General features: G+C 47.6%; 2 protein-coding genes across 2 annotated transcripts; one reads left to right on the top strand and one right to left on the bottom strand.

Moving 5' to 3' along the window:
- Positions 1–141: 141 nt before the first annotated feature.
- LOC120662187 (serine/threonine-protein kinase AtPK2/AtPK19-like) lies at positions 142–4,113 on the bottom strand. The gene is made up of 7 exons (XM_039941309.1): positions 3,956–4,113; positions 1,719–2,613; positions 1,528–1,610; positions 1,316–1,436; positions 1,062–1,235; positions 845–949; positions 142–748 (listed from the first exon to the last, which is right to left on the bottom strand). Exons 2-7 carry the CDS (start codon positions 2,376–2,378, stop codon positions 431–433), a joined length of 1,461 nt encoding a protein of 486 aa, XP_039797243.1. The 5' UTR covers positions 2,379–2,613; positions 3,956–4,113; the 3' UTR covers positions 142–430.
- Positions 4,114–9,131: 5,018 nt separating this feature from the next.
- On the top strand, positions 9,132–13,303 carry LOC120662185 (protein ENHANCED DISEASE RESISTANCE 4-like). The gene is made up of 4 exons (XM_039941308.1): positions 9,132–9,475; positions 10,420–10,446; positions 10,870–11,019; positions 11,111–13,303. Exons 3-4 carry the CDS (start codon positions 10,902–10,904, stop codon positions 13,063–13,065), a joined length of 2,073 nt encoding a protein of 690 aa, XP_039797242.1. The 5' UTR covers positions 9,132–9,475; positions 10,420–10,446; positions 10,870–10,901; the 3' UTR covers positions 13,066–13,303.
- The last annotated feature ends 1,408 nt before the right edge of the window (positions 13,304–14,711 follow it).

Raw genomic sequence — 14,711 nt, 5'->3', positions numbered from 1 at the left:
TCGAGAAGCCCGTTGTCCCGTTGCATTTAAATTTAAGCTCATCTCGTCACGGCGCCGAAAACTGTTGCTCATCACTTTCGAAATGAAATGTTCAATTACTAAAACTTCGTCAGCATTCGCTTATCATCAATGCATTTCACCTTTGAGCAAACTTCCCAGTACATTATGATATAAAAAACCGTCTGCCCCTATTCTATGTTTCCATGCAAATGGTACATGTTTGAATACGGCGACATCGTCTCTTTTGCCGATACATCTCAGAAGACATCTCGCTTAATCAAAGGTCACTCGATCAAAATTGTACGCACATGTTTGATATACAACACAACACAGAAACAATGTCTCTTCTGAAGATACATCGCTGAAGACATCCCACTACCAAAATATCACTCGATCAAAATTGTACGCACATTTCCAATGCGCTACCACCCTAATCTTTCAGCCTAGAGCTCGATGGCTGCACCTCCTCAAGGATTGGCGCAGGCCTGACATAAGTGAACCCCGCGAAGTTGTTGTGCCCGCCGCCAGCGGGAGTGGCCACCGGTGAGTCCAGCACGGGCGTCTTTGTCCAGCACTCGTCGAAGTTGGCAATGCATGTCAGCCCAGCTACGTTAGGCCTGAAGCTTGGCTGGATCTGCCGGGCCTCCAGCTTCCTCCAGTTGATTGGTTTGAACCACTTGTGGTTCTTTATCTCGTCGCTGCCTCTAGGGCCGCTGCCCAGCCGCTTGTTGGGCTCTTTGTGCAGCAGCTAGAAAATGGTGGGGATTGAGAATGTCAGCTCAAATCAAGCTAATGCTTCTGATTATGAACGATGAGATCACGGGGAATGAATGTAAAAGCTTACGCCTTTCAGGAGGGAATGAGCTTCACTTGACAAAAATGAAGGAAGCTTCAGTTTTTCTTTTACAATCTTCTGCTGAACTTTGTCCCTGTTCCCAACAAATGGGGGCTGCAACGTGTTGCAAAGAGTATGCATAATTAGCAAAGAAAGCAAACGAGATAGTAAATCTGCCATGCAATTCCTATCTTATGAGAAGCTCTGATGCAAACATGCAACTCACCTTGCCCGTAAGCATTTCAAAGAGGAGGATTCCAACGCTCCACCAGTCTGCAGCCTTATCATGCCCCCGGCCAAGAATAATTTCTGGGGCCATGTACACAAGAGTGCCACACATCGAGTTTGATCTAGTATTTTCACAGAATTCCTTTGCAAGGCCAAAGTCAGTGAGCATGGCCTACAAATGCAGGGCAAAGGAAGAGATGTCAGCAAATTGAGTAAGTGATGAAGATGTCGGCTGTCGTATGTGATTCTTACATGGCCATCGGCATCCAGAAGGATGTTTTCAGGCTTGAGATCCCGATGCATAATTCCATTGGCATGAAGATGCGCTACAGCAGATACAATTTCAGCTGTATAGATTCGTGCAAGCTCCTCCCTGATATGTAAACCCAGTTTATTATCAATAGTTCAGTACCATTGCTACTTCCTTTTGATAAACAAAACTACTAGCAAGCAATGGAAGATACCTAAATAACCCTTGCTTATAGAGCTGAAAGAAAAGATGCCCCCCATTTACGAAGTCCAGGACAAGATAAAGTCGATATTTCGTCTGCATAGTTAGACCATTGCATTCTAAAATTTGTATTAGGATTTCACCAAATATAAACTCTTCTTCTGTACTGTGTATAAGGGTGAGAATATGTACAAAAAAAGTTACCTGAAATGAGTATCTCAGCTGCACTATGAAAGAGTGGTCGAGTTTTGTCAATATATCTCTCTCGGCTTTCATATACTCAGCATGATTATTTTCCAATATCTTGTCCTTCCTCATAACTTTCATTGCATATATCTCTGAAGTATTTTTCTTTCTCACCTGAAATACTTTGCCAAATGCTCCTTGGCCAACAAGCTTCAAGATTTCAAAATCATCAAGCCCAACACCCTCATCTTCTGTTGTAGCATTATCAAACTCTTCATCGCTGAGCTGCCCTTGTTCCCCTTCCTTTTCTTCTGAGAGGCACTTTGCAAATTCTGATGATCCCGCTGTTTTTCCTAGACTGAGCTTGCTAAGTCGCAAGGACCGGCTAACAAGTGATGTTGGACCAACAAGAGAATGGGATCGCTTGATGATGACAACAGGATCATTGTAAACCTCTTCATTGGACTCAGCAGTAGGCGCAGGGCTGTCTGGACCATGGCCACAAAGGTTTGTTGGTGTTTGGACTGGGGGGGATCCAAAAACATCAGAGAAATCGTACTCCACACTTTCTGAGGAGACAACATCTGGGGGGCCCATTGGGAGAAGTATCTTGACTGGGCAGAGGTTGGGGCCCTGTGCGAGGGTTTCTGTCAGAGTGGAAGGCTGAGAAGAAACCATGTTTCAAAGGCTTAGCCACTCCTAGGAAAGGCTTCTGAACTAAGATTTCTGCCACAGTGAGGACTAAATTAGGCTTCCTCCACTGCGAATACCTTTAAGGAAGTGGAAGCTTCAACCAGGAATTCCCAAGTATCCGGCGAAAAGGCAGAGAAAGAAGATGGTGCTGTTCACTGTTGAATAAGAGATGCTGGATGCCAGTGCTTTCCCTGAACTCATGAAGCCCAAGCAGTCAATGCTGGACACAAAATGGACATTGGTTAGCTATCTTTCATGCAAAGAGGACAAGAAAGGAGAAGGAACTTGTATGGGTCTCAAATCCCAAGACAGGGATACCCTGTTGGTGTCTGTCATTGGCTGTAACTCTAAAAAAGTTCTTTTGCTGAGGATGCTACTTATAATCAAGTTATGAATCCTAGAAAGTTCATGGAACTACCTATTTTACCAGGATTTCTAAATTCTCTGACATTATGGACACATCTGATAACTGAAAAATAAATATGAATCTGAATGATGTTATACGCTGTGTTCGCTTGGTTTGTCAGCCAACCAGCCAGCAGTATTGTTCTCTCATACAAAATCAGCACTAGCCACCAGCTACCAGCCAGTCAGCAGTACTGTTCTCTCATAACAAATCAGTACCAGCCATCAGCCACAGCCAAGCGAACACAGCGATAAAAGCTAAAGCAGAGACAATCATACTATCCAGCCAAAATAATGTAGCCGGTTACTCTAGAATATCCAGAAGTTGCAGTAACCATTATTATATTGTGTCACAGGACAGGATTATGTGTGCTGTTTTACTGGAACATTAAAAACCCCAGTGCAGCAGTCAACAAGTAACTGGACAACTATGCAAATTCACAGCTTATAAACAATGGAGGTGTACTGTCAAGCATATGCTGAGCATGTCAAATGTACAAAGGAATCCTTATAATTCTGGTGATGTGAAATTGTGAATTAACACAACACCATGTCACCATGACTAACAAAAGCTTTGGAGCATAGCAAGGAACCCTCAGTTTCCAAAACTAAGCTCCAAAACTTTTCGAGCAAGAGGCACAGAGCCTGCTTTTATAGAAAGAAAAGATCATAGCATAAGATTTTTTGCTTTCTGAAAAAGCAGGACCAATGCCTATTGTCTAAAATTTTAGCCCAAGTCCTCCGATCCTATCATCCTATCCACATTATCCTGTACTAGCAGGTAACAGTGTACCCAATTCAGAGTTTCGGATCCCGGCTGCCAACAAACTCTTATTTACGTCCAGCTCAGGCACCTGTGCGGGAAAACAAATATTGGTGCTCTGGCTTAGGCAGCCGAATAATCGGTAGAAAATTAATGCTCTCCTTGCCAGCTCATCCACATCGAAGAAATCGTAACGGTGGAAGCAATCAACCGCACCGAGGAGACAGCAAAGATTTGCAGCGGGAAACGGACTAGGTAACCGATGAATCGAGCAAGGAAAACCGAACCGCAGCGAGCGCTGTGTGGATCGTAGGGGCATGGACATGTGCGCGTGGATTGCAGCCGACGATCGAAAAGATACAGCACAAAAGGAGGGGGGAGAATTGTCTGATACCTTTCGCCGATGGGAGGGAGGGATGGCGACGATGCGCCGGCGTTGATCCGTTCTGCTCGACCGGCGGCGAGGAGAGGAGCGCGGGGGCCTCGGGTCGCGTGGATGAATGGTTGGTGGTGGGGAGAGGAGTGCCGAGGAGGAAGGAAGGGAAAGCGGAGACGGGGTGGGTGCAGGGGGCCCACAGGTCACTGGCTAGTGGTGGGCCAGGGCCGACCCAGCCGCCAAGTCGTTTCCGTCTGGATCTGCTCGTGTATCTTCTCCGGCTCGCGGGAAAACACGTTGACCGGACAAGCCAAGCTGTGCCGATGATGATGAGCAAGTAAGGAGGCCGCGTGGGCAACTGGCCCAGCTGATTGATCTAGGCCGAGCCCAGCCATTTTCCAGCCCAGCTACGTTGGTCAAAAATGGAAATCGTTTTCATAGCCACCATTGATCATCCCATCGGATGAAATAGGGATGTAAATGGTATGGATATTTTCCGACTGTATTCGAATTTGATCCGGTCTGGAAGGTTTTTATCCATCCATATCTGATTCCGAGTATTCAATGTCCGTGACCGATCCATATCCGAATACTCAAAAGTTACATTTTTATGATGTCGGCATCCATTGCAATCTTATGTGGCAAAAACTAGTACTATCCATATTTGACTCCGTATTCGAACAAAAATATGAATACAAATACGATATCAGTAATATCCATCTGTATCCGATCTGTTTACATTCCTAGGATGAAGGAAGAAAATGGTCGCTAATACGGGAATCGGCATGCCCCTCCATGCTCTCCTCTCAAGTAGGAGACAAGCACTCAAGCTCTGCTCTTCGCATTGCGGAACTGGCAGCTTATGCTTAGGGTTTAGAGGGAGGTCCCAACATTAGTCGGTTACATCGATATCCCAATCCGACCGGCCGGAGCTGAGTTGTTGTTGGCGCGCGTTGATGTCCAATCCAACTCGGTGTTTGTGTTTGTATTTTTTTTCTTTTTTGGTCGCCTAGTTATAATCTTTCCAGGAATATAACCTTGTATTTTTCTGCTATATTAATAGAAACACACTCGTTGAGTGTTGTTCGTTCAAAAACACATTAGTTGGTTACTATCTTATAGTATCTGCATTGCACGTAGATAGGAGTAGTTGCATGTTCCTTTTGGAACAGCTTTTCTTGCACGTAGATAGGAGAAGTTGCCTGGCCTGTTCTGGATCCTGTCTCGGTCGAGGGAGTCATCAACGCGACATATAAAAAGGATTGATAATCCCAACATCGAACGCACCACGACAACGCGGAAAGCACAATGTGGCAGATGCGAAAAGCCGAAAAGGGGCTTCTAGATCCTCCAGTCAGAACTCAGAAGCCAAGCCATTGGGGGCATTTTGGCCTTAAAAGGGTGCTTCCTCGTAACCCATCCCCATGGGCCATGAGTAGGGTTGGCAACGGGCATATACCCGTCGGGTTTTGCCCACCCAGATCTGTGCCCGCGGTGCTGGAATTAGACCCGCTAAGAAACTCATACCCATCACAGGTTCATTTTGAAGCCCAGACCTGTGCCCGTTTGGGTCTCGGGTCGCCCGTGTCCGTTAACCGAATAGGGTACTACGGTCATCGAACAAACCAAAAATTGACGTAACAGAGGGAGGGTGGCTTGCGAGCGGGCGGTGCACGGAGAGATGCGAGCCCTGCGTTGCGAGGTGAGAGAGGGGGGCCGCCGGTGTGTCGCACGAGCTGCAGTGTGACAGACCCGCCGAGTTAAAACGCTTAATTAAGTGTAACCGCCGTCCTTTGGCGCATTATCTTAATTAAGTGTAACTTGACAGACTGTTTCCAACCCACAGGCCGATCGAAACACACCAGAAGTCTCGCACGAAGGGGAGCACAGAAGGTACCAGCAAGATAAAAATATTGCAAAAATAGTAATTAACATTAAGGCTTTTACAAAACAGTTTTAACTTTAAAATTTACAAATGAAAAGAGAGCAGCGGAAGAGAATATATCTTATAGAGCATTTTTACTAGAGAATAAATAAAACAAATTAAATAATTCGAGAACTACCGAGACGTGAAGATAAGACGCCACATCGAGCCCACCGATGTGAAGCCTGATTAGCTCCTATACCTGAAACAAGTTAAACAACCAATCCTGAGTATACTAATACTCAGCAAGACTTACCCGACCAGTAGGTATAACTTAGCCCACATACCTAGACATGCAAGGCATTTGGTTGGTGGTTTTTTTTGCAGAAATAGCAACTAGAGGTGTATCCTTACTTTCAATATTTTAGCCGCATATTTTATATAGATAGACTATCACTAATGTTTGCCTATCTACACACTCATGTTGGAGCATCCAATTAAGATTCAGAATAATAGCTATTTTTATATCTCTAATATCCTAACTCATTTGCTACGAGGTGACAAAGAGATCAAGGCCCTCATAACCGCGAGACACGGCGAATCGATCCGATTTAACCTTGTAAGGTGGACCTAACCAACACGGCACGTATAGGCCCCGTCGGGCCCCACGCACCAACCATTCCCCTCCCCACCTCGAACTACAGGACCGCCCCACCATCACATGGTCAGCCGAGCTCAACATGAGACCACCAAAAGTAAACATGCATCCACATTTCTCCACGACTACTCGACTACTCCAGGAGGTGAGTTGAAGTCCTGTACTTTCGAAGTAAAGCAGTACTAGGCTTACCGGTTTCGACTACCTCCTACTCCCGGCATGCGGTTAGTACAATTCAATCCCCGATCAGCACTGCCACAACGACCGATCCTTAATCGACACGGACGGGGCTAAGACACCCAGGAACCCTGTCCTGTTGCCAAACCTAATACCATCATCCCCGCCCGGTCTCAAATCTCCATATCCATTTCAATCCATTTCTCAATTACTGAAGTATAAAGATAATAATGTATCTCGCGAGTAACCGGCAATTACTCGGCTTCTAAAGTTTCATGTGTCTCGCGAGTGACACGAAGTCGCCCGACTTCTACCGGACTTATTTAGCCTGGCACCGCTATCGACCTAGACATACTAGTAAAAACTCAAGGAAACATAGGGATCATGCAGCTAGGGTTCCAATCAATTCCTAATACGTAATGCACAAGTGATGGATAAAACATATACATAGTGAATCATAATTTAAAATAATAGGACATGCACCAGGGCTTGCCTGGGGGTAACACTAAGTTAGTGTTAATTTTAGTAAGGCCTTGGGCCCTTCCGACCATTGGGCCGGGTCTTCACGAATTCCTTCTCAATCCTGCTTCGCTAGCTCTTGGGCTTCTTGGCTACGCTTGTTCTACAGTCTCGAGATCGCATGCACCGGAATCTACATGTGTGCATAAGCATATGATATGAGAATGTATGCAATATAATTTGAAATTTTGAAATAAACCTGAACTGATCATGAATATTGTTAACCGAATAACCCGACGTCCATAACTCTGCAAAACCGGAATATCCGGATTTAAATCCGGAGTCTCCGGGTCTATACCCGGAGTTTTGCCCGGAGTGTCAAAAACCCGGAGTATCCGGGCTTATACCCGGAGTCTCCGGGTCTGACAGCATTTTCGTCCCAAAAACTGAAATCTTGATTTTGGCAAAACCACCCCACCAAAATTGAAACCCTCTTGAATCCTAGTTCAAGGATGCATAAGGAGATGATTGACTAGAGGAAACCACTCAAAACCTACTAGAAACATAGATCGGGGCGGCACAAGTTGGAGTACCTTGAACGAGCTTTTCCCCGCACGAAGAACTTGAAACCCAAGGCTTCCCGGGGAGGAACATGTGGAGAAGAAGGTGCTCCTCACCATCTTGAAGCCTTCTTAGCATTGAGCTCAAGTTGGGGTGGAGGATTTTGGGTTTAGGGCTCTAGGGAGAGGGAGAGCACTTGAGGGAGAGAGTGAGGGAGGGAGTAGACGTGAGAGAGGGAGAGAGTGACGTGAGAGAGTGAGGGTGAGCGTGAGGGAGAGAGAAATAGTGTGGTTATAATGTTTTAACATTTGGAAATAGTAAAAAAGACCAAGGCACGTGATATAAAACTTCAGGTCCGGACTATCCGGAAGCAAATCATGAGTATCCGGGTAATTCCGGAATATCCGGGTGCAAACCCGGAGTATCCGAGTTTTCCCAGGCTCCAGAAAATTGGACTGAACTTGAGTTGATTTTGGTGACTCGATTTGTACCCAAAAGATTAGGTCTCTAATTAACTAGTTAAGCCCGTAATTAATATTGATTATATGTGATTAACACTTGGAGTGTTACATGCAGCCTGCTGCCTGTAGCAGCAACGTGCAGACGCACGCGAGCGAGGGAGGCCGGGAGGGGGTCAGGTGGCAGGCCGCCCAGGGGGGCCGCCGCTGCAATGGCTGCAGGCTGCTGCCTGCAGCAGCAGCGTGCAGACGCACACAAGGGAGGGAGGGAGGCTGGGAGGGGGTCAGGGGGCCAGGCCGCCAGCGGGGCGCCGCGCCGTCACAAGGGCCTGGGGGGCAAGCGACTATTGGGTGTGGGGGAGGAAATTAATTAGGTTTAGGATTTGGAATGGACGGATGGTTTGGTGTCTCTTATATACTCTCTATATTGGACTAGACTGAATTAGACTGGGAAATGGGCTGGTATACAAACTAATATGACTATTGGCTCGGATAAAAAAAACCCATGGGTTCACGGGTTCGGATTTTACAGTCCCAAACCCGTGCCGCAAACCCGATGAGTCTGAATTTTTGTCCATTAGCAGACCCGGGGGTTGTAAAAGTGATCCAGACCCGTGTCCTAATAAAATAAAAACCCATCAAATTTCGAATTTCAGGTAGCCGTTGCCATCTCTACCCATGAGGTCGCTGGTCGCTTGCCTGACTCGCCGCGGAACGTGTATGTCATGCATGGCGCCGGGTTGGTTTGGTTGGTGCTTGGATCTCCTGCCGCGGAGGCGCCTGCAGTGCAGGGATCAGTGCAGGCGGCTGGCACGGCACCGTCCGGGCGCGGCCGAGGCCACACGTGGGACGGCCGGTCTCGCTCGCCCTCCACCTCCTCGTCGCCCCGACCTGGCCCGACCCAGACCCAGGCAGCCAATGGACGTAGACCACTCACTCCTTGTCGTTGAAGCGGTCGCCCGCGCCGTTCCCCTTCCTTCCCTGCTGCCTCCTCCCTTTTTCTCCTCCGCTCCGCCTCCGCGTATAAATATTTGCCGAGCACGCGCCATCGTTTTTCATGAGCTCAGCTCACCTCCTCTTGCTTGTTTTTCTATTGCTCCCTGCCTCCCTCCCTCCTTCGCTCACCACCAAACAGCACCTGCAGCCAGCGTCCGTAACTAAAAATTATTCGCCCGGTTAGGCAACCCCAACTACCGAGAGCTCAAGCCCGGGGACGCGGGAGGCGTCGTACGCACCAAGCCAGCCACGGGATTTGGATTCGGAGGAGCAGTTGAGCTTCAGCCTTCAGCGGTCGCGGGCCGCCGCCAACCAGGAGAGACGACGGCAAGGGGAATTGGGGAAAGGCCAAGGCCAAACTAGAGGTGAGTGAGTGCGCGCCTCTGTTCCCATCCCATTCCCATGCTCGCCTTGCTTCTTTTTCTCTTGCTCTGCTTGTTTCGTGCTTCAGACCGCGATTCCCTTCTCCAATGTTCTGGAAACCCACTTTCCTTTCATGGAAACACGCAGTGGCCTTGTTTGATTGTGTAGCGCGCTAGTAACTGTAACACATTTTGCTATTAATTACGGTGTCAAACAAAGTCAGTTTATAAAATCAACTTCAGAACCTCCGCGCTAGTGATCTGAAGAATCTAATGAGGTCTTTAACCACGCGATTAGAGGATGGTTACTATAGCATCACTGTAGCTAATCATCAATTAATTACCGTCATTAGATTCGTCGCGAAAAGTTACACCCATCCCTAAAAAAATTTTGCAAATAAACTTTATTCAGTTTTTCATGCGGGAAAGATTTTCTTCTAGCGCTAGGATTCTAGCGCGCTGCCACACAAGGCCACTTCTGCCCCTAAACACAAGTTTTTTTTTTTTGAGGGCACCCCAAACACAAGTTATTAGGCAGGCGCGGCACCGCAGTTTCTCTCCTCTCTTGGAATTTTCTAGTAGGCCTAGTGGCAGTTTCTTCTATTTATCCTCTTCTTCTTCTTTTTTTTGAGTCTTTTTTTTTATCCTCTTCAGTAGTAGTAGTAGGACTAGGAGTAACGACCCTTTTAGTGCACTTATTTATTTGCCCAAAGGAAAAGAACAGTTCAAACGTTTCCTGAAAAAAGAAACAGTTCAAACATAAGGGTCGCTTTTACTCCATCATGCTTACGGTTCTTTCTCTGCCATCATTCGCACTCAAGTCAGAGACTTTGCCTGCCAGACGTTACACAAATAAAAGTACATAATCTGTTTATTTGTGCAAAATTAGATGTGAACAGAATGCTCATGTGTTCCCCTGCTATCTTTTGGGTTGATTGGCCCCGCAGGCAGCGTTCTCCGATCATCGGCAGCTCCTAAGAGCATGGCTTATAATTCAGCCCGTTGCCAGCTAAATGGGTACGCCATGTCATATAAAGTCATCACATAGCCATCACAAGTATTATAAACTGGCTATTAGAATGGTTGCATGAGAGCATCAAATATTTAATGCTGCCATGTATCCACGATCTACTGTGAAGTATATCTCTGTAAACATGAAACATGCATGCCAGAAACGAGATGAGGTGACACAAAAGATCCCAAGATTGAATAAAACACCAGCTTTCTCGCCGGCAGCAGGCTGGGAGCAGGCTTCTTTTTCTCGTGCCCCGTGTTTCATCCCGGCGGTGTACAAAACGCCCGTTCCCTCTTCTCTCTCCTTTTCTCTTTCTGCCAGCAAGGAAATTTATGACGTGTCCATGTATTCAGCCAGCTGAGGTGGCGTTATAATACTTGCTCTAATGTCCTGGGCCCTGGGGCCTGTCGGCTCATGGAAAATTCAGACGCCAGGCCGGTTCGCCGCGTGAGATGTCCGAGGTGCCACTGCGTTCTTGAGGAGCCCGGCGCACCCGTCTACCAATGCGGTGGATGCGGCACTAGTCTTCGAGGTAATTTCAGGTTCAGTTCTTGTTTCGATCGCTAGCACTTGGATGCTGCTCACACTGCAGATTTCTGATGGGTTCTCCTGTGCTCGTACAGCCAAAAACCGCACCGGCAGCACAGGAGACGCGGCCAGGGCTTCGCCTTCAAGGAGTGGGCTGCCTCCTCAGAGCAGACACTTGGACTCCACTGACGTCGCGAGCACCAGCAGGTCCAGCACCCCCACTTCCCTTGATGCCACCAGCACCAGGCACCGAGCCACCGACACGACAAGCCGGCATGAGCTCGTGTCGGCGAGGGGGCATGCTTCCGGTGATGTTGCCAGCACCAGCAGCACTCCCACTGTTACAAGCACCAGGCGCCAAGGCACTCGCACGAGGAGCCAAGGCGAGTCCGGCGATCTTGTTGTGTCGGCGAGGAAGCACGATTCCGGTGATGTTGCAAGCAGCAGCAGCACTCCAGGTGCCACAAGCAGCAGGCGCCAAGGCGCTGACTCGACGAGCCGCCGCGAGTCCGGTGATCTCGTGAATCGTGTCTCTGAGCAAGTGGCGCTGATGGAGAAGAGGGGATATGATCAGAGTGCTGCCAATCAGGTGCTCTCTTACAATTCTGAAGGTCGCAGACAAGGAGATGCAGATGCTACTCCTCCCAAGGAGAACAAAAAGGCTACTACTTCCGAACTGAATGATGATACAGAGAAGAGGATGAAACGCCAGGCTGAATCACCCGATGCTGCGAGAAAGAAACATTCAGGCGAAGCCACAGTGCAGCCGCAGTACAACCATCGCGAAGAACTTGCACCGGAATCAACTCGAGCCCCAGCTGCGCATTCTGCACGACATGTGTTGGGACACGAAGATGCTGCTGCCGGCGAAAAGGCGATCAGCCCATCTCGCCAGGAGGTTCAAGCAGAAAACTTGGGGCCCTTGCGGAAGAGGATTCTGAAGACGGTGGATGAACTGAAAGGCGACCTCTCTGAACTTTTCAGTAAGTCCCCAGAGCTCAATCCAACGCCACGCGCGCGTCCTCCTCGTCTTCCCAAGCAAGAAGGATACGTGTCTCGCGCGGCCGTGGCCCCAACCCTCCATGCCAGGGCTCGCCATCAGGCAGCAGCTGCCGCCGACGGCCACCGTGGCAGCCCGGCTCGTGTGGTCAAGCCCCGCCAAGCTGCTGCTCCTCCGCGTGGCTTGCCGTCACGGCGCTACCGCCAGTGCAGAGCCGACCAGTGCTGCCACAACGTGCAGCCAAGGTCGTGCCATCACGGTTGCTGCCGCCACCACGGCAAGCCGGAGTGCAGCAGCTGCCGTGGACACTGCTCCAGGCCCAGAACACAGGAGCCATCATCAGCGCCGTCGCGGAAGCCACCGGCAGCCAAGCGGCGCCTGCCGCCCCGCAACCACTGCCGGCCGGTCCTCAAGGGCGCGCCGTTCATCATCTGCTCCAGCTGCTTCAAGCTTGTCCAGGTGCCCGCCGACTTTGCCGTATCGACCAAGACGGTGCGCAAGCTGCGGTGCGGCTCCTGCTCGACGGTCCTCTCCTACTCCTACAGGGACCCTGCCAGGAAGAAAGCGTTCAGCGCAGACGGTTCCGAGCTGCAGGGCGGCGAAGAAGGCTGCGCGGCGCAGCCGGAGCTGTCGGACCCGTTCGCGCCGTTCGTCGACGGCTTCGGGCTGAGCAGCTACTCGACGGAGGACGAGCAGGCGCTGCACGTCTCGAGGAACACGTCGTTCGACACCATGGACGGGACGAAAGGCGTGGGCAGGCTGCACCGGCTGATGGGGTACGGGTCGGCGAGCGAGCTGCTGCGGCACTCCCCTGACCTGTACGAGAGCTTCAGCGAGCGGACGACGGCTGACGTGGGGCACTACCACAGGAAAGGGAAGGGTGTTTGTGTTTGGGTCGACGACAACGACTACGACGTCGACGACTCGGATGAGGAACTAGACGGTGGCGCGCTCAAGAGATCAGCGGCGAGAGGATTTGGTTGGCCGCTCCCAGCCACGGGGATGCCAGGCAAGAGGATCCCTTCACCGGGCGCCATCCGGATCAAGTGATAGCAGGGTAGCTAATAGAGGCTTGTGGAATTGGATTGCTCCGCTTTTTTGTTGTTGTTAGAATTCTTATAGGTATAGCTTTACCATTCATTAGGTGCAGTATTGGATTATTTATAGGCAGTTTCCTTGTCCATTTTTTTTTCGAGCTTGAAAATGCTGTGCTGACGAAATGTAAATATCCAGCATTACAAATCTCACAAACAATGAGCATTAAGACATTACTCCTATTTGGGTACAACAAAGCTGAGTGCTAATCATTGTAGTAATTTGAATCAGAAGAACTTTTTTAATATAAATGAAACAAAAGAACTCCATATATGAATTATTGGAATAGTTTTTCATGTTAGGTGTGATGCATGTCTCACGGTCCTGTCTCCGCCACCGGCAGAAGCTTGACTAGAAATCAATCTTCTTCCTTAACAAAGTATCCTTGCTCGAGTTGATGTGTTTAGTCTATTTACTAATTTGATATAGTCTCAAAATTACATAATTTTTTAAATTACACAATACAATTCAGACACTCACAACGTCACGCATACTATGAACATACGTACACAAACTTTACCCTTATAAACATCTTCGAAGACTGATATACTTACTCCCTTCATCCTAAAATGTAGGACATTCTAGATTTTTGCAGGCAAATTAAGAAGGTAGAGAAAAGACGTATGTATCCCACGTTAGTGCATTGTTCATTTAATCAATTGCTTAATTTTTATTGCCCGCACCAAAATCAAAGAGATTAGCATATCTTTTTTACTCCTCTGACCCATCATAATTAATATTTTATAAAACTAGCACCAAAACTAAGAATATTAACATATCTTTTTTTTCAAAGAACTCTATAATGCCTTATATTTGTAAAAAATTTATTCTAGAACGGAGGGAGCATGTGACTACTTATTAGTTGTTGGTGAGATACTACAAATCATCAAGCTTTCAATCATTCGAACACATCGGGCATTGAATTCATAGTTCTATGTAGTTAACCCGAGAATGTATTGATAGTTTTATTTACATGAAATAGAGTGAATATTATGCTCTTATATTATCATACTATTATGTTATAGATGCATTATGTACAAATATAGATCTATATTACATGCTGATGTAAGATCATGTGTCATGTTGATAGTGTTTTTACTAAGAGTAAAATGCACCGTGGGCATCTGAACTTGCAGCGCTGTGTCAAATAGGTCCATGAACTTTGAAACCAGACATCTAGCCCCTCGAACTTGCGAACCCGTTCACCCCAGGTCCAGCCCGGTTTTGCATGGCTTGCGGGCACTGTGCGGCCAGGATCTACTACAGTAACCCCAGATTGCTACAGTACCGTGGTTTTGTTTTCCCCCTTTTCTAATTTATTTCAGTTGAATTTTTGAAAAATCATAACTCTTCGATACGACATCGTATAAAGATGATTTTTATATAAAAATTGTAGCCCTCGACGAGATCTACAACTTTCTAGTTTTAAGTTTTTTCATTTGATGAAGTTAATTAGCCCAAAAATTTATACAAAAGTACATCACCATAATAATCACGTACTTCTACTTGTCGCACTAGAAAATTAATATATTTTTCTGTTTGTTGTCAAATGAAGACACTTGTATACTAAAATTTTAACACTCTAAAAGATCTATATTCTT

The sequence above is a fragment of the Panicum virgatum genome, chromosome 2N (genome assembly GCF_016808335.1).
Source record: "Panicum virgatum strain AP13 chromosome 2N, P.virgatum_v5, whole genome shotgun sequence".
NCBI classification, from domain to species: domain Eukaryota; kingdom Viridiplantae; phylum Streptophyta; class Magnoliopsida; order Poales; family Poaceae; genus Panicum; species Panicum virgatum.
The sequence above is the reverse complement of the archived record's forward strand: the minus strand, read 5'-3'. Positions and strand labels throughout refer to the sequence as shown.